The sequence below is a fragment of the Phragmites australis genome, chromosome 5 (assembly GCF_958298935.1).
Source record: "Phragmites australis chromosome 5, lpPhrAust1.1, whole genome shotgun sequence".
In the NCBI taxonomy this organism is placed as follows: domain Eukaryota; kingdom Viridiplantae; phylum Streptophyta; class Magnoliopsida; order Poales; family Poaceae; genus Phragmites; species Phragmites australis.
In genome coordinates, this window is record NC_084925.1 from 24702879 (window position 1) to 24722490 (window position 19612).

At 43.2% G+C, this 19612-nt stretch overlaps 1 protein-coding gene across 1 annotated transcript; it reads left to right on the plus strand.

Annotated features, from left to right (window-relative positions):
- Window positions 1–279: 279 nt before the first annotated feature.
- Window positions 280–3118, plus strand: LOC133918995 (protein CURLY FLAG LEAF 1-like). Its single transcript, XM_062363173.1, has 2 exons — window positions 280–696; window positions 2157–3118. The coding sequence occupies exons 1-2, from the start codon at window positions 487–489 to the stop codon at window positions 2661–2663; spliced, it is 717 nt and encodes a 238-aa protein (XP_062219157.1). The 5' UTR covers window positions 280–486; the 3' UTR covers window positions 2664–3118.
- Window positions 3119–19612: the final 16494 nt, after the last annotated feature.

A 19612-nucleotide genomic window follows, 5' to 3' on the forward strand; every position in this document is an offset into this window, starting at 1 on the left:
GATTTTTCTATGATCTTACTGATTCTATAGGATAGTATGCAATTCTACTTGATCCTACATCTAGGGTCACGATTCTATTAAATTAAGATCCACACGGATCAATCGTGTCATGCCGGCTATGTGGGATCGTAGCATCGTAAGATCTTGCAATACGCAAACAGCCCAGTCCTAACTGAATAGCCCTGCCTATTGCAAACAGCCCAGTCCTAACTGAATAGCCCTGCCTCAAAAACCATTGCAAAATAAGGGAAACAAAAGAAGAGATCAACCAAAGATACTAAACCAAGCAAAGACAGGCAGGCCAGTGACCCTCCCCTCCCCTCGCTGCCGCGTACATAGCAAATAGCGTCGCGTTGCCCCACACGCAGACACAACACCACCGCAGCGAAAAGCAACCAACCTCCTTTCCCTTCCCCTCTTCTCAACTCCGCTCCCTTCTTGCGCGGCCGGCGGGGGCGCCCCAGCCCCACCCACACCCTGGCCTTGATGACTACTGCGCCCAACATCGAGATGATCGCCTCCTCGTTGCGCCACTGCTCCCTCAACGGCGGCGGTGGTGGCGGAGGCGGGCGGCGCCAGGGCGGCGGAGGCAGGCGCTGCGGCGGCGAGGGCGGCGACGACAGCGAGGGCGTCACCGTCGAGCTCAACTCCGACGTCGCGCTGCCGTACCACTGGGAGCAGTGCCTCGACATCCAGGTACGTTGTTACATGTCGATGCACGCGGACTCCTTCCTTCCCTCCCTCTTCCTCCATGGGTGCCAAGAAGAAGCAGGCAGGACGTTAGAGACCATGGCCGAGGCGGGAGAGCGTGGGTTTCCCAATCATTTGGCCATAAATGGCAAACAGCTTCCGAGGTAGGTGGCTGCCGGCGGCGCGTTTTGGGTTCCTTTGGAATGGATGGATCAATCATTCGATCATTAATGGCGAAAATGGCAAACAAACCGGATGGGGATTCCCTTCATTAACTCGCTCGCTCCCCTTTTGTCCGCCTGCTCCCCCTCTTTTGTTCGTTTATTCTTGGATTCTTTCCCCCCAGTTCAGATCAGCTCCTTCTCCGTCTTCCTCCTTGTTCATTCCTGTGTGTTTTAAGGATTGTTTGGCCACAGATTTCAGGTACCAGATTGTTTGGCCACAGACTTCTTGAGATTCTTTGATCTTCCTCTTTCTATCACTTCTATAAAAAATAAAAAGCTTCTTTGTTCCGGGTTCAGCCTTCAGAAAGATTCGGTCTTTCAGCATTGATTGAACGGGCTCGCCATTTTCTTGTTCCATCTGCGTGTTCTGTTCTCCCAATTTCATATTGAACAAACTAATTAAGGCGAGTTCAGATCTGTTTGTCTTCTTAATCCTGACATATCCCTGCGGATCCGGTCCTTTTTAATCTGTCTCTATCTGAAACTCTAAATTTCGCTACAGATTTCTTCAGGACCACAGTGCTCTGTTGGTCCTGACCGTAATCACCAAGCTGAATCAACTGCGCAAGTGCTTTCCACTGCAGAGAAATCTTTACATTGGAGCCCATGTCTTGCTTTTTTTACCCTCTTTATTCTGAACAAACACGTGATTAACTGAGAAGGTTGTCCTAATATACAGCTCAAAATGTCCCCATTTACTTTCATCTTCTCTCCACCAGAAATTCAGAGTATCAAAAAAGAAAGCATTTTTATTTGGTCTAAACAGTATATTCAAATCCCAAAGATCAGAGCAAATGTACATCATACTCAAAAGTCTTTCCATCAGCAAGCTTTTGCTGAAAAGCTTTCCCCCAAAATGATCTATGAAGGTGCGGTGGTTCTTTCTTTCCAGCTCTGCCCAGCTGCCCTGCAATCTGTTCCTGGATACCTGCATAGTGCCCACTAGTTTTTGTAGTATAAACAGACAAACAAAATAAAACAAAGATAATATGGCATTTGATCCAGAGTTTTGGTCTGCATTGTGTGCATCAATTAAGTTGTCATTTAACCTTTTTTCATGGTCACTTAAGCAACTACTGCAGCATTAATTGCACTTGCAGACTGTCCAAATGTGTACTTGCAGATTTCTTTCATCTAGTAGTCTACATGCATATCATTCATACGACATTCTCCCATTTCTTGCATGCTCAAAGAAACTACGCGTAGTAATGTGCATCTGCATATCTGAGCTGATTTGTGCAGACGGGGCAAGTGTACTACATCAACTGGGAGGACGGCACCCGCACGACCGTCGACCCGCGCACGTCGGCCTTCTCGCCGACGCGGCGCTCTACGTCGTCGGCGTCGCGCCGCTCGGCGCGCACACGCCGCGACTCCACCCCCTCGTCGGGTTACACCTCCGTGTCGTCCGTGGGCGCCGTGGCCGCCGACAGCGGCTACGACAACGAGGAGGGGGACGGCGAGGACGACGACGAGGAGGCCGAGAGCAGCAGCAGCACCACGAGCAGCAGCTCCAGTAGCACCGGCAGCAGCCGTGGCTCCGCCGTCTCGTCCACGCTCTCGTCCTTCTCGCCCACCGACGAGTCCGCCTCCGGCGACAACGGCAGCGCCATCGGCGCCGGGCACGTCCTCGTCGCAGCCGGGTGCCGCGCGTGCTTCATGTACTTTATGGTGCCCAAGCGCGCCGACGTGTGCCCCAAGTGCGGCAGCTCCGGCCTCCTCCACCTCAGCCGCAACGACTATGCCTGATCTAGCTCGCCCCCGCCCGTCGCCGTGCGATTCACTAATTGTAGGGCGGGGGGGGGGGGTGCTCTTCGCAAATGGGCAAGCTCTGCCATGGAGCCAATGGCTGGCTAGGTGTCAGTATAACTTCCATAAAACTAGTTTTCTTGCAAAGAGGTCCCCAAATCTTGTCATTGATTCCTGCTACATTGTATGCCAATTTGCAAAATGTATGGGAGAACCATTTCTAGAATTTCTTTTCCTTTCACTACTGTATTTCTGGGTGTCATTTTCTATTATATTTTTCTTTTACCTTCTCCAGCTAGTGGGACCCAGATGCAGAGAGACTGACCCTTTTTTTCTTTTCATCTGATGCCAAATGCCAGGCAGAGGGAGATGTGTTGTGTGTTGTTGCTGCTGGATTATGCCCTTGCTTTGGTAGCATATACACCAGCGTTTATGTATGTGGGTGGTTCACTCCACTGGCCTGCTTGTTTTGTTTTCTGCCTGTGCAATATTCTTTTGGTGTGTGGTTTGGAAGCAAGTGCATGGATAATAATAGTAATACGGACGATGCTCTCCTGGCCTAGCTACTCCTCCTAGCTTGTGCTCGTCCGTATCTGACGCCGGCCCTGCCTGCACCTGTCATGCCATGCATGTTTCTTCAAACGAAAAATTCTTTTCCTTGTGAGGAGAGAGGAGCGATAGAGGAAGATATATGCTTAGATTCCGCAGAGATCGAAAATTATATAGGAGTATGTATCTTTTGCATGCTTTAAGTTATTGTATTGTGGTATTATGTAAGGCAGTGAGTGAGATCATGTGCAGCTGGTTTGGTTCACGTGCAGCAGCCTGTGCTGTGCTGTCCTGTTCTATGCTTCCGTCAGTGGAACCGGAATGTTTGTCTTGTATATTAGGACTCAGTTAGTCCATGCGTTATAATGGGATAAATATTTTCACGTGTTTTGTAATAGAGACGTATATTCATGAGAATTTGAACATTTGGTTTCTATTAATAGAACATGTATATGAGCGTACATTTTGTGTTGGAAAGTGGGGGAAAAATTAGACAGATGAGAGCATTACCGTTTTTCGTAACATTTGACTGAGTTGGAGGCTCTACGCCATTAGCGTCTTGTGAGCTTACGGTAGAATTTTCTTCTGAAGAGACAGAAGGTCCCTTGTCCCGTATAGTCACAAATCTTGTGTTACACTGGACTCACAATGCTTGCCTTTCTCCATACGTTACATGTTGTCTACGTGAACTTTGACAAGCATTCATGTCTCGGATGCTGACCTCCACATGGGAACCTTCATAGAAATCAGCATATCTTGGATGGTCATTGTCACGTCCTAATTTCTTAATCATATCATTAAACATCATATTTAATAGTTAAGTATTCTGATTGTTTATTAATTTTTTTGGTGGTTTAGAAATTCTCTATGAGTTATGAAATATCCGATCTTAGACTTTTCATTTAGTTTGAGTCTCACCTAGTCTTTTGGGTAAATAAAAGAGAGAAGGAATTGAGAAGGGATAGAAATATTTTTTAGCTATAATATTGTTAGTCTCTCCAACACGTGGGACCCATCTGACCAGCCACACCACCTTTTTCCTCTCTTGGGCAGCAGCAGCCCACCCCTCCCTCCCTCTCACCCTCACTCACCCAACCGAGTAGCAAGAGCAGAGCTGCCACTCTCCCCTCCCTCTCTCAACACTCTCTCATTCTCCCTCAAATCTCCCCTTCAAGTACAGGATTGTGAGGTATGCATGTATTCCCATTACATTCCCCACCTCTCTAGCTCTCTATCCATCCAAGAGTTTCTTACATACATGAAGGTTTGTAGGTTTTGCAAATCAAATTCGTCACCTTGCTTCACTGCATTTTCAGCAGCTCTATCATCCTCTCCGTCGAGCTTTTCATTTGTTTTCTCCTTCCCTGAAGGTCACCAACTTGGGCAAGGGTCTTTGGGTAAGTATCCTAGGACCCCATGGTAGCAATGCATGGTTTTAGCTCGGTTTTGGATAGGTTTGGAGTTGTGTTGCAAGTGGTGAAGAGCATTTTCATTCTTGAGACTGTAGAGCTAGAAGAGATGTTTGAATGAGTTAGAACTAGTGAATCGAGCTTGTGGAGTGAGCAAGGTAGGTTTAGAACCAATGCTTTAGTGCCCTTGCATGTTTATGTGGTTGGATTTTGACATGCAAGATGAATCAGCAAAGAAATCATTGGAAAACCCCTTTCTACAAGAACCCGGAGATTCCGGGTGAAACCCAGAAGTTTCGGGTGAGCCCAATCTGTTCTACCCCAAGATTTGTGTTGTTTAGTGTGTAATTTAAGTTTAGAACCCTGGTACTAGTGCTTATATATGTTTAGGTGGGTTCGGTTTTACATGCACATTGAATCGACTGCGAGAATCATCGCGAAGTTCATATCTGCCAGAACCTAGAAGTTTCGAGTATACCCGGAGGTTCCATGTAATTCGTTTTAGAATTAACTGAGCACCCTCACTCGGAGTAATACCCGAAAAATCCGACCCAACCCAAAAGTTCTGGCTTGACCCAGAAGATCCGAATTGGTTTGAGTTAGGATTTGACTGAGAACCCCCACCCTGAGATTCCGGCCCAACTCGGAGGTTCCGCCTGACCCGAAACTTCCAGATGCTTGTTAGTTTTTCCAATGAAGTTTAGTTCGTGAAGTTTCTTTGTTCCTTCACGTGTCTTGTACTCTTAGCCTGCTTTTATGATGCATCATTTATGGTTATGCATCATGTAGCATATTTCATGGCATCTCTTTTATGTCCCTCATTGCATGCGTTCTTCTTTAGTAAACGAAGGACCGGAGGGTAACGCGAGTGTGATTGAGGGTGAACCAGATTCCTTTGCTATTGATTGTGATCAAGCTAAGCATCAAGGCAAGTATCTAAGCATACTCTACCCGTTACTTTGGATCATATGTTGTCTTTAATTTAATAAAGTATGTTATATGTATATCATACATAATAGTCAGTCGAGGTTGGATTTTTAGGAGTAGATCCTAATTGTTGCATTGCCCTTCCTTGATATTGTTGTCCTTTTATCCATTGTAACCCTAGGTATAACACTCAATAGTCTAACTTAAAAATGAATATGTTATACTTAGCAAGGCTTAGGTCATCAGTAGAAGTCGAGCTGTGGTTCGACCATCGTTCGTGAGCTTAGGGCTTATTTTTATTCACAAAGACAATGATGATGATGGGATGCGTATTTTAGTGAGGATGAGACTAGATTCGGGTGGGCAATAGGGATGGCTCGAGAAGGGAGTCTCAGATGTTGTAGGCTCGCTTAAATCGTTTAAGCACCGTCCGTTGTGTAGTTGGCTTTAGCATTTTCTGTACTTACCACATGTCGATATAATAGTAGATAAGCTGAATACCTTTTGTAGCTATGACCTTTTGGCTTGTGGGCCTATGGTGTCGTAGGCATAATAGACTTATAGAGGTAACATCGTAAAAGTGTTGTAGGCATAATAGGTGTGTAGAGGTATTTAGTTTGCTTGAGGAGTAATTCTAGTTACCTTCACACCTTTAGGCGTAACTAGGGTGCTCCGGGAGTAGTCCTAGTGGACCTACGCACCTATAGGTGCATATTTAAATGGTCAGGACTCAATTGGAAAAAGTTGACATGGGTACCCCTTATGTGCACTTTAGTTGGTGACACAAGTCAAATGGTCCTCGTGTTGTGTAGGTAAAGATGTACACCTGTCGGGTGTAAAAATAATTTGAATTGTCACGCTCTCAGTTATGAAATGTTCTGTCCACTTACATCAATTTTAGAGTTTTATATTGGGATATTGTGATGGAATGTTGGGACATAGATGGTGATATTGATGAAGAGTTGATATGGTACAAGTTACAGTTAAGATATGTTGATGATATCTGGATACCAGGGTGTTTTTATTAGGTGTAGATGCTTACACTTGAGTCCAATCGTGTTTGCATTATAAATTCATTTAACCTCTTTTGGTTGAGTCCTTGCTAATTTATCCAATTGCATACTACTTGGAGTCAGACTATTTATAAGTGCTCATTATGGATTAAGTTTTGCGAGTACCTTTGTACTCACATGCTTTGTTTGCTTTTTCATGTGAGGAAGATTTAGTTTTTGGCTACTTTACGCTTGTCGATGTTGGCGACGGGCAATAGTAGTGCCAACTACTCGTATGTGGATATTTTGTGGTGTCACCTTAGGGCAAGGGCGCTACCCATCTTTTGTTGTTATGTGACTTATTCTACTGCGTAGCTACTCTAGTGAAGGAGAAGACAAGGGGGAAGCATGGGCGCGCGACAGGCAAGAGCAAGAAAGTGGAAGAGGGACAAGGAGTGGAAAAAGGACTGGAGATCGGGCGCGCCAAATCTTGCGATGACAACTATTGGGGGCACCGGAGAAAGAGTCAACAACTACTAGAGAAATAGTCGGCAACGGTGGTAGCTAAGGGTCGCGTTGGAGAGGTGGCTAGCATAGACCATTAAGACATTGAGACATGTGTAGGATCGAGATAGGCGACTAGAGGGAGGTGAATATGCATCTTATAAATTTCTTGCGAAATAGATGGTCTACTCATTGTTCACCTAACGCTACTAAAAAACGCACAGACAGAAGCATAAACTTTAGAGAGATAAAGCGAGAAAGAAAGTTCCAACGCAACATGACTCCACGGATGAAATATGAACCATAGGCTCTATTCAAGACCATTCCATGTATCTTTATGCACAAAAGCTTGAAACATGAATGAATAACAAAGCAAAAAGATAGCCACTGAAAGAAGCAACTCTTCAAGTTGATGGTCTAGAGATAAGGGGATTCAAAACCTTCTCAAATACATGAGTATATGAACGTTTATGGCTCTAGCAATAAGAAGAATTACTTCACAAAGATGGAAAAAGTGCAACTCAAATAGAAGAAGAAAATCACAACAGAAAAAGTAAAACTTGTAAACTTACAAGGGACCCAATATAGAGAGACTAGGAGGGGAATTCAAGCATATGCAAAAATATAAACTTCATTACTCAAAGTGATCAGCCCTATTTTAGACGAATTACAAGGATTTTTCTCTCAAAAACTTTTACCTATTAAATAGGCTAAGCACTCATTTTACTCTCCTTTAAAACCCTAGCACTAGGCCTTCAAATGGGTGGCACAAAAGGCTCAAGTGGCTAGTTCAAACTCTCCCATAGCCCTACCCCTCTATTTATGGGTCTAGAAAACTTGACCTCTAAGTTTTCTAGCTTGTTACCAAAATACACTTCTCTTATAGTACACTCCTACCTAACATTGAGGATATTTTGATTTATTTCTTGCTTCATCCATCGAATGGCCACGACGTCTTAACGATCTAGTTTTGCCTCGATGAAAGCTTCGCGATAGTACCACATTCTCCTCCAATTCTCCCACGGTTTTGAGGCCTAACCGTGAAACCCTTTGCACGCTTCTCAAAGTGTAACTCGCCACTTGCCTACACCTTAAACAAGCGCTCTAATGTGGACATGTGTACTCTTTCTTGCGATCCTAACCATCGGCAAGTCTCTCCCACTCCCGATCCCTCGGCCCGTCTTAACACTTGCATCAGCATCTCTTTCGCTTGATTTAGTCAACATGTCATCTTCATCCTATGTTTCATTCTTTGCTTGACCTCCATATGTACAGCTAGGATCACCTTTAACTTCGCCCGGTCTCCTTAATCATCCGACACCAAGCACCTACTTAGCCCCGATCACCCTTAACTTCGCCCGGTCTCTTTAATCATCCGACACCAAGCACCTACTTAGACCCAATCACTCATCGTTGACTACCAAGTTGCATCCATCACTTGCACATCATGAGATAAGCAAACACATTTCTCCAACTCCAACTCTAGTTAGTCTATAATCAAAATGCTCAAACCAAGCTCAAGCAATCCTAAACTTAAAAAACTAAATCGACAACCTTGTCAATCACTCGTCACATATAAACTAAGACACATTTCAACTTGGTTTCTCAATCTTTCCCTTGATGAGTGCATTGACAACACCTCAAAAGTACAAAGATTTTGGTTTGAAGAAAATAGACTCATCCAAATGACCAAAAACTCAAGAAATAGCAAAAACTTATCACTTGGCATAAGAAATATTGTATGAGGACTAAGAGAGGCAGAAAAAATCCAAAAAACCTCAAAAGAGCAATAACAACTCAAAAAAACAAAATCAAATGCTCCCCCTTGATGAATGCATATTTTTCATTTATGCAAGATTTTTCTTTGATTTGTTGCAATTTTTTATCTCTCCCATTTTTCATTCATTTCTCCCCCTTTGGCAATACAAACAACAAGAACAAAACATTATAAAATGCATGAACATGTAATTCTAATGAGCTTTCATAAGTAAATATCAAAAGGCTATGAAAAGTAGAAGATGGAGCTCACAAATGCACAAAGATTAAAAAAGAAATAGTGACATAAGAACATGAAGCTGTATAAGATAAATCCAAAGAATTATTTGATACATTTAATTTCACATAGCCAAATCATGTTCAAAGCAACCACCACATAAGCATCCACTAGTGTCGAGATAATACAAGTATTAAGAACTAGCCAACTCCAATCTCAAACTAGGAAAACAAGCATTCATGACAGTAGGCTTTGCAAACACTCACATATGAAACCAAGATTTAGTTAGATCAAGTGATTTAAAACAAAATTGAGCAATTAGACACATTTCTTTTATTTTTATCCTCAAACTGTCTGTTATCCAAGTAAAGTGTTGCGCGACTGGGTACGACAAACACCTTGAGGCTTCAAGACAACCGTATTAGATCACATTTTGGCACAAGAAACTTGATTTTTCAAGGTTATTTAATTTTCCGCAAAGTTTCACAAGATCAATTCAAGTAGAGTCACATAAGGAACACATGTTCCCTCAAGGTTCTATTATGAGCTAAATATTTAACAAAGACAGGAAACATAGTGCAATATTCCTCAATCTATTAACTTGAACCAAGAAGTCATGAGCAAGATATTTATTAAATTAGCCTTAACACAAGCATTGACTAAGCCAAAACAATTACGAACATAGTAATCAAGAATGTAGCATTTCATAGTCTACATGATTCAGAAAATTATCAAATTTTATTTTAAAGAAAACTAGATTACTTGAAATGTTTAATGTCAAAGCATATAGAGGAGACTAAGATTAAAAGCTTGCTCCACATAACTACTCAACTTAGTCCAAATTCAAGTCTAGTAATAAAAAAATGCTAAAGATATACAAGTTAAAGCTCAACTACTATGATTATCTTACATGATGCGATGCAATGCAAATGCAAAAAAATAAAAATAAGATAGAGTGTATACAAAGGCAACTCCCCTTCACACAATGCCATAGGGATGGCACACACCAAGCAATCCCCTAAAATAGGCAAATCTAGTAGCATCTAGAGGCTTGGTGAAGATGTCGGCTAGCTGGTGTTGGGTATCGATGTATTTCAAGTCTATATACCCATTCTCATTGTGGTCTCTCAGAAAGTAGAATCTCACATCTATCTGTTTGGTTTTGGAGTGCTGGATTGGATTATTGGCTAAGCTTATGACACTGGTGTTGTTACACAAAAGTGACACACTCCTAAATCTAACCTAAAATCCCTCAAGGTAGCAATCATTCACAAAATTTGTGAGCAACAGCTAGCGACAGCTACATATTCAGCTTCAGTAATAGATTGAGCAAAGCTAGACTGCTTGCGAGAAGATCAACACACAAGAGTATTACCCAAGAAATAACACGTACCGGAAGTACTCTTCCTATCAATTCTACACCCAGCAAAATCCACATTGCAAAAACCTTGAAGAGAAAGCAGAAAACCAGAGTCCATACTCGAGAGTGTGCTTGAGGTACCTCAGAATGTGTTTCACCACTTGGCGGTGAGATGTCCTTGGTGAAGCTTGAAAGCGCGCATAGAGGCAGACAACGAAGTGGATGTTCAGTCTTGTTGCCATCAAGTACAGGAGGGAGCCAATTATGCTCCTGAACTCCCGTTGGTCCACCGCTTCACCATCTTCATCCAGATCAAGCACAATCGAGGTAGCCATCGGTGTCACCAAGGGCTTCACGTCGCTCATGTCGGACTTCTTCAGTAGCTACTTAATGTACTTAGTCTGGTGGACGAATATATCCTACTTGCTTTGCTTGATTTGAAGTCCAAGAAAGAAGTTGAGCTCGCCCATCATCAACATCTTGAACTCCATGCTTATAGTTTCTGCAAACTTGGCCACAAGTATATGAGAAGAGCAAAAAAAAATGATATCATCCATGTAAATCTGATCAAGTAGAAAATTTTTACCATGCCTGAGAGTGAATAAAGTTTTATCAACCAACCCCATGATATACCCATGCTCTAATAAGAAAGACCTAAGCCTATCATGTCAATCCCTAGGTGCTTGCTTAAGCTCATACAAAGCCTTCTGAAGCCTGTGTACTCTATGTGCGTATTTGGTGTATTCAAAGCCTAGGGTTGCTTGACATAGACCTCTTCCTGTATGAAACTATTTAGGAACGCACTCTTGATATCTATTTGATACAGCTTGAGACCCTAGGATGCCGCAAAAGCAAGAAGGATCCTAATGGCTTCTACCCTAGCTACCAGTACAAAGGTCTCTCCAAAGTCTATCCCCTCTATTTGAGTGAAATCTTGAGCCACTAGTCTAGCCTTATTTCTCACTACCGACCCATCCTCCCCCTGTTTATTTTTAAAACCCATTTTGTGCATATGGTGTGAACATTGAGAGGTGGCTCTACAAGGACCCAAACTTGGTTTCTCTCAAAAATTTCTAACTCTTCATGTATGATATTAACCCAATTTGAATCAAATAAAACATGTCCAATATCATGGGACTCAAAAGAATCAACGAATGCAGAATCAGTAAAATGAGTATGAGAAGAGGACTTGGACTTAGTTACCCTCTCATCGAGATGTCTGTTCATCATGTGTGGGGGATGTCACCGCTGAATATGTTGAGGGGCCTCATGTCGTGAGAGAACCTCCCTCTCAAACACAGGTGGTGCAGGCTCGAGAGCAGCTGAAGTGGATGTAAAGGGTGTAGGACCCTCTACTAGAGTAGAAGCAAGAGCCAGCTCTGAAGCAAGTGTGGTCGAGGAAAGTAGTGGATCATCCTCGTTATCACCTAGAGCTGAAAGGTCATCATCTACAAAGATGCTCTCTCTTATCTCCTGATCTCCTGCACACTCAAAGGTAGCACTATCACAGGCGGTTGTTTCATCAAAAGCCATTTCATAGGATTCCATGATGGTATTAGTGTCAAGATTATCAGTCCTGTAAGAATGACTATAAAGAGAATACCCCAAGAAAATACCATCAGAAGAACGCGACTTGAACTTGTTGAGATTACCACGCTTTAGGAAGAAGCATCAACAACCGAAAATTCTCAAATGTGAAACCTTTGGCTTCCTCCCAAAGCGCTCATAAGAAGTCAAATTCAAGATCGAGCGGAACAAAATCTAATTTGACATGTAGTACGCTATGCTAATGGCCTCAGCCCAAAACTTCCTAGGAGTCATATGCTCATCGAGTATCGTCCTAGCCATCTCCACCAAAGTTATATTCTTTTTTCAACTACGCCATTCTACTGAGGAACACGTAGGGCAGAAAATTAATGTCCAATGTCATGTTCAAGGCAAAAGGCATCAAAGAGATAGTTCTCTAACTCGGTGTCATTATCACTACAAATTGCTTTCAATGCACATGGGAGTTCTTTGAACAATCTCAAAGCTAAGCTCCGAAAGTGTGAGAACACTTCGTCCTTACTTACAAAAAAGAAGACCCAAGAGTTGCGAGAGTAATGATGAACAATAACAAGTACATACCACTTCCCACCCGCTCAACGAACCCAGGAGGGACCAACATTGTCCATATGAAGAAGTTCTTCCGGTTGTTCAATCATCACCAGATTGATTGGTGGGTGAGGAGCGACAACCATCTTGCCATGCCGACAAGGAGCACAAATAAGGTTCTTCTCAAACTTGAGCTTGGGCAATCCTCAGATCAAGCTTAGGGCACTCAAACGAGTAAGTAAATTAAAGCTCATGTGCCATAGTCTCTTATGCCACATCTAAAGCTCAGAAAAAGGTTGGGCAATTAAACACCAAGAAGAACCAGAAGACTCACAAAAATTGGCTCCAAAAACTCTCCCAACTCGAAAAATCTTAAAAATCAAAGCGCTAGAAGAATCAAAAACTCAAGAAGTATCACGCTTGAAGCGCACTTCCAAGTTCTCATCAAGCAACTGAGATATATAAAGAAAGTTGTATCTTAGATGCTCAACTGAAACTACATCTTTGAGAGCGAAACTCTCATTTTCCTTTACTATTCCTTTGGCCTTCACTCTACCTTTCCAGTCATCCCGGAATGTGGTGTACTCGTGATGCTTTGTTAGGGTGAGGCTAGAGAACCATGATGAATCTCCGGTCATGTGGCACAAACAACCAGAGTCGATGAGTTATTTGTTCTCCAGGCCTCCACCTACCACCTACATATGAGAAGAATAGAAGGTGGATGGCTCAGTATTGGGGTTAGTCGAAAACCTCCTAGGAATCCGGTACTAAGTCATCCACCCTGAAACAGAAATAGTAGGTGTACGCAACTTAACACCAACACGTTGGGGGCGAGTACCATAATAAGAAAAGCGTGGTCCGCCTAAGCGCTAGGACTCAAAGCTTCTTACACGTGGACCAAAATTGTATGAGTCATGGTAAATTTCACACCAGGCAACACCTTTAGAGGAGAACCGAAGAGTATTAGAAACTCACGAGCAAGAGTGAGGAAAAGGCTCATGTACACTGAAAAAGGGATGATACATGTCTCGGATACTCCACTCCCACTCACGCCACTCATCTCTCCTACGGTGAAAGCAAAATCCAACTAGGTGGTCCTCTCTTTGACAGTAAGTGCACACATATCGTCTCTCAGGGATCACTCTAGGTTCAGTAAGTGCACACATATCGTCTCTCAGGGATCACTCTAGGTTCTATCATGGGGGCTTTCTTCTTAGGCTGAGGAGCTTTCTTAGGCTGTGTCTTTGGAAGCTCTCTCTTCTTGATTTATGGTATGAACTTGTTCTTTTTTGGCATAGGCTGTGCAACATTGATCTTGGCTTCCTCAGACTCTAGGGTAGTGGGTATGGCGAAAATAGTCTTACCAGAACTGGTGTAAACAACTCTCTCAAAGCCCAAACCCAAAGCTAACCCAGCCTTATGGGCACACATCTTGGTCTTGGCCAAGATCAAATTAATTTTGCCCTTGCCTTCTAAACACTTCTCTACAAGAGAAAGGAAATACTCATTTTCAGTCAAAAGCTTTTGAACTTGCCATCTAACCCAGCTGAGCTTGTCCTGAAAGATTATGCAAGTGGAACAATTCGGCTGGACATCTTTTGAACACCCAGCACTCTCCAACCTAGATTCTAGCTCCTTAAGGTGCTTGTCTTTTAGTTCAACATCATTTGTAAGCAAAGGGCAACTCTTGCAAGCACCTAAGAGAGTAGACATAGACTCCTCCTCAAGGAGCTTCTTCTCGACACTCTCAAGCCGACTGGCTACTTGAGCATGTACATTCCGAAGCTCAGCAAGTTCAGGTATGACAATCAAATAACTCTCACACTCCTCAATATCAGGCCTAGACCTAAGCAATGCAAGTTCAGTAGACATAGACTCATACTTAAGACTAAGATCCTTCAACTCACGCATAACTTTCTTAAGTAACCTATCCTGGCTAGCAAGAGCATCATTCAAGGTATCTACTTGGAATAATGCTAGTCTTAGGAAGGCAATACCTCGAAAGGATAAAGCTCAGGGTCGCTATCGTTGTCGTTGTCATCCGCCATGAAGCAGAGGCTGGTGAAGTCCTTGGCCTTCTTCTTACTCTTTACTTATGGTTCCTCCTCCTCCTCCAAGCTCTCCTCCTCGCTTGAAGAGGTGTCGATGTCGCTGAGTGCTGTCACGAACACCCTAGAAGCCGCCTTGACAGCCTTCTTGGCCATCTTATCGTGGTTCTTCTTGAAGAAGGGCTTCTTATTCTTCTTCTTGTGCTTGTTGTAGTTGTGGTCGCTGCCCTCCTTCTTCTTGAGCTTAGGGCACTCCGTCTTGAAGTGAGTGGTTTCACCACACTCAAAACAAGCATGAGAACCCCCTCTCCTCCGGTCTCTTCAGTTGTTGTAGAAGCGAGTGAACTTCTTCACAATGAGTGCATTGTCCTCATCATCCAGTGCATCCACCTGCTCCTTTGTGATAGAAACTAATGAAGACAAAGCAAATTGACTATGTGAAGTGTTAGCATAAGAAAAACTAGCTCTAACCTGATTGCCACTACTAGGTCCGAAACTAACACCATGTTCTTAGACAGGGGGTTTTCGAGACCGATCCAAGCCACCTTGGCTATCTTGGTGGAGTTAAGCTTGCTGAAGAGTTCATCACAAGTTAATGTGTCTTAACTTGGTGCCTCTTCAATGCTCAAGATCTTAACTTCTTATATGTTACAGTCAAGAGCATAAAGAAGCTTGATCGCTCTCTTGTGATCAGAATAGGATAAAACAATAGTGGATCTAAGGTTGCTTACAATTCTATCAAAACGAGCAAACATAGCATCCAAAGACTCTTCAAGATTCTGTACAAACATCTGGTATTCCTGGTTGTACGTGCTCTGGTGCCTGGCCTTAATATGTTGTAGTGCCCTCATGAAAGATACTAAGAGTTGACCAGATCTCGCGAGAAGTACGGAGGTGCTGAACCCTATCAAACTCATTATGACTCAGGCTAGTGAACAATATATATTGCAAGCCTTGTTGTTGGCCTCATATTGTTCAATCTGGGTTGGAGAAGAACGAGCAACAAAAGTCACATAGTTGGAGTCCACAATCTCCCATGTTACACTTCCTTAGCTTAGGAGGGATAAGCCTCCATGCGTACCTTCCAATTTGAAAAATCTCATTTTTCCACATCTCTCCATTGTCGTCTAAGGATCACAAAGCCGGTTAAGGTCAACAAGTGATAAAACTGACTCTGATACCAATTGTAGGACCGAGATATGTGACTAGGGGGGTGAATAGATGCCTTATAAATTTCTTGCGAAATAGATGGCCTACACCTTGTTCACCCAACGCTCCATGAAATCGTACAAACGGACGCATAAATTTTAGAGAGACAAAGCGAGAAAGAAAGTTCCAACACAACATGACTCCACGGATGAAATATGAACCATAGGCTTTATTTAAGACCATGCCATGTGTTTTTATGCACAAAAGCTTGAAACTTAAATGAATAACAAAGCAAAAAGACTGCCACCAAAAAAAGCAACTCTCCAAGTTGATAGTCTAAAGGTAAGGGAATTCAAGACCCTCTCAAATACATGAGTATATGAACGTTTATGCCTCTAGCAACAAGAAGAAGTACTTCACAAAGGTGAAAAAACTGTACCTCAAAAAGAAGAAGAAAATCACAACCAAAAAAAGAAAACTTACAAACTTGCAAAGGAACCAATATAGAGACTAGAAAGAGGGGAATTCAAGCATATGCAAAAATATAACTTCATTACTCAAAAAGTCAGCCTGTTTTAGGCAGATTACAAGGATTTTTCTATCAAAAACTCTCACCTATTATATAGGCTAAGCGCTCATCTTACTCTGCTGTAAAACCTAGCACTAGGCTCTCAAATGGGCGGCACAAGGGGCTCAAGCGGCTGGTTTAAACTCTTTTATAGCCCTACCTCTATATTTATAGGCTAGAAAACTTGACCTCTAAGTTTCATAGCTTGTTACCAAAATACCCCTCTCTTGTAATACACTCTTACCTACCATCGAGAGTATTTTGGTCCATTTCTTGCTCCGTTCATTGAACGGTCGCGTCGCCTTCACGACTTAGCTTCGCCTCGACGCGAGCTTCGCGATGGTGCCACATACTCCTCCAATTCTCCCACGATTTTAAGGTCCAACTGTGAAACCCTATGCACACTTCTCAAAGCGTGACTCGTCACTTGCCTACATTTTAAACTAGCACTCGGGTGTCGATATATGTACTTCGTCTTATGATCCTGACTACCGGTAAGCCTATCCCATTCTAGATCCCTCAGGTTGCCTTGTCACTTGCATCGGTATCCCTTTCACTTGATTTTGTCAACACGTCATCTTCATCTTTAGTTTCATTCTTTGCTTGACCTCCACGTGTATATCTAGGATCACCCTTGACTCCGTTCGGCCTCCTTGATTATCTAGCACCAAGCACCTGCTTAGCCTCGATCACCCGCCGTCGACCACCAAGTTGCATCCATCACCAGCACACTGAGACAAGCAAATACGTTTCTCCAACTCTAACTCTAGTTAGTCCATAATCAAAATGCTCAAACCAAGCTCAAGCAATCCAAAACTCGACAAATCAAATCGGCAGCTTTATCAATCACTCATCACATATAAAACCATGGAACATTTCAGCTTAGTTTCTTAGTGTGACGAAGATCCTTCATATGTGGAGAGATTTCCTTATATATCATCGAAAAATAAGGTCCTTCTCTCTGTACCACTGAAAAAAAAAATTATTATTTACCATTTGTTGAGTTTTACGTTCCTTACTTGCCATTTCTGTCAAGTCTGTTAGATAAACTCTCCATTACGCCTTGCAATCTTGTTAGATTTTTCAAAAAAATGGCAAAACTACCCTTGTCTTCTTCGTTCCTCTTTCTCAGTCAATGGATGGTGTGTGGCGCCGTGGTGGCTCGGTCTCCGATGCAAAGGAAGGAGGAGCATGGGGGAACTCAAAGAAAGGGTGGACTAGCATCTTCATGGCACGGGAAAAAGCTCACTAGAGGTTTGGTTGGCTCAGGGAAGCATTGGAGTGGCTTAGCGCCGACATGCTCCTCGAGTGGCGCCTGTGGGCAAAGAAGATGACGGGGATGGCAATTCTGGTGAACTGGGGAGGGGAAAAAGGAAGAGGAGGCTGGTGTTACATGCGCGACCTCGCAAGCCATTAGGACACAGAAGGAATCAACATGGAGTTCACCGGGGATGAAAGATAGACGGCGGTGGTCGAGCTCACTCCACAGCAAGAGTTGGGGAAGAAGAGCATGAGGCTCAACTTTCACAACCCAAGATGGAGGATGGGCGGTATGTGACACCCCTGACAGTATCCATTCAGTAACACAGAGGAGCAATATGTGATCTCATCAGTCAGTAGAATTGGAGCTCACTTTGCTGGGGATTATCTTATCATTCGTGGCAATGCACAGGTATGCAACTAGTAATTGGAATGCTTGTGGTTTGGATTTCGTTCGTTCCTTTTCTTTCCGTCCGAATATATAACAGCGAGAACATGGATCGGCGCACATATCTTTCAAATTATATGGTTCAGACATGTAGGTAAGGACCAACAGGGATATCATATTGGAAGCTAGTAGCACGAAGAGTCAGAGATCGGAATGGTTGTGCACGCATAGAGGTAGAAGATTTGATTTGGGACACACGAATGAGCAAAGAGGCCGGCGCGGCTGCGGTTGCTCCGATCCTGTAGCAGGTTTGATGATTGATGCATGCAAGTAAGCAACGAGAGCAGGACAAAGAGGGTGGTAAACGCCGGCCGGGCTGCGGGAAAGCTGAGGCGGTGTTGTTCCTATCTGCCTCTGTGGCTCGTGTGAGTGTGTTGTGTCTCGGAGAAGGGAGGAAAGTGGTCATGATGCATGCCTAAGAGCATGCAGGTAGAGAGAGATTTAGGACAGACTACTGAGCGCATGTGTCTACAACACATGGAGGGGAGAGAGAGCAAGACCAGGGAACCTTTCCTCCACGCTTTGGCAGAAGAGGAATCTGTGCAGGAAGGGGGACCAGAGCTCAGGGGCAGTGTTTGGGTGTGCATGCTCAGCTGGTGGCACCAGCTACGTTCGCCAGCATAGCAGCTCAGCTAGGTAAGCTAGCTCGCAGCAGGGACAGCAGCTACCATGCATGCGAGCCAGAGAGAGCCAATAATTCTGGTGCAACGTTAGATGGGGGCTGTGTTAATACAACGCATGCGTTTGTTGATTTGGCGTGTTGAGGCCCTGTTTTGAAACGCAGAAATTCCACAGAAAATAATGTTACGCTCGCAGAGATCCCATGAAATTCTCAAGCGTACAAGAGCTATTATGCTCGAAAAAAAGGAAGTTTATGAATAAGCCTTTCTTTTTTTAATAGCCGGCGGATGTTCCAAATGACACCTAAGCATAGTTTGGAGGTTTATCGGACCTAAGGGGGATTGAACTACTTGTGAAAATTCATGAGAGATCACACCGTAAATTTCTATATATGTTCCAAATGAGACCTCCCTATCTGGGGAATGTATCGCTTGGTGTATGGTCCTTAGGCCCACTGATCATGCGGTGAATTTCCAATACATGTCAGCTTGGCAGCTAGGCTGGCGTACAAGAACTGCCAACTCGGCATGCAAAGTGCCTCACTCGGTTTAGTCAGGACTACTTGGCAGTGCATCATTTGTTTCTTGTATCGTTATTTATTTATTTATTGAAAATTAGGACTATATGTGGTTTTTAAGCTACTAGTTAGTTAGGTTTTCCTATACCAGATCTTAGGCACATGGTACATGTCTAAAAGACGATGCTGTAAAAATAGAACCCATGCAATTTAAAAGCAAAGTTCTCTAAAATTTATCTGAAAATATCTCTAAGCTAGCTGACAGATTAGACCACTTGCAAAGTTTTCAATATCTAACAGCTGTATATGTATCAGCCAATTTAATTGGGAATTAGTATGAAAACTTTGCAGAAACTTTGTCCAAAATAGACGCTAATTGATAAATATTCATTATTTTTGCTACCAAATAGTTGTGGTTTTGCAGATATCCAATCAAATTCAAGTTAAAGAGGTTCATCCTCTATACCCTTCCAGTGGAAATCCGGGGTCAGGGGATCATTCCCTTGCCGT

What these genes read in the sequence shown, in the direction of transcription:
- LOC133918995 (XM_062363173.1), top strand. Translation starts at nt 487, where the DNA reads ATGACTACTGCGCCCAACATCGAGATGATCGCCTCCTCGTTGCGCCAC. An exon ending in AGCAGTGCCTCGACATCCAG is followed by an intron (nt 697 to 2,156) that starts GTACGTTGTTAC and finishes TGATTTGTGCAG; the next exon opens with ACGGGGCAAGTGTACTACAT.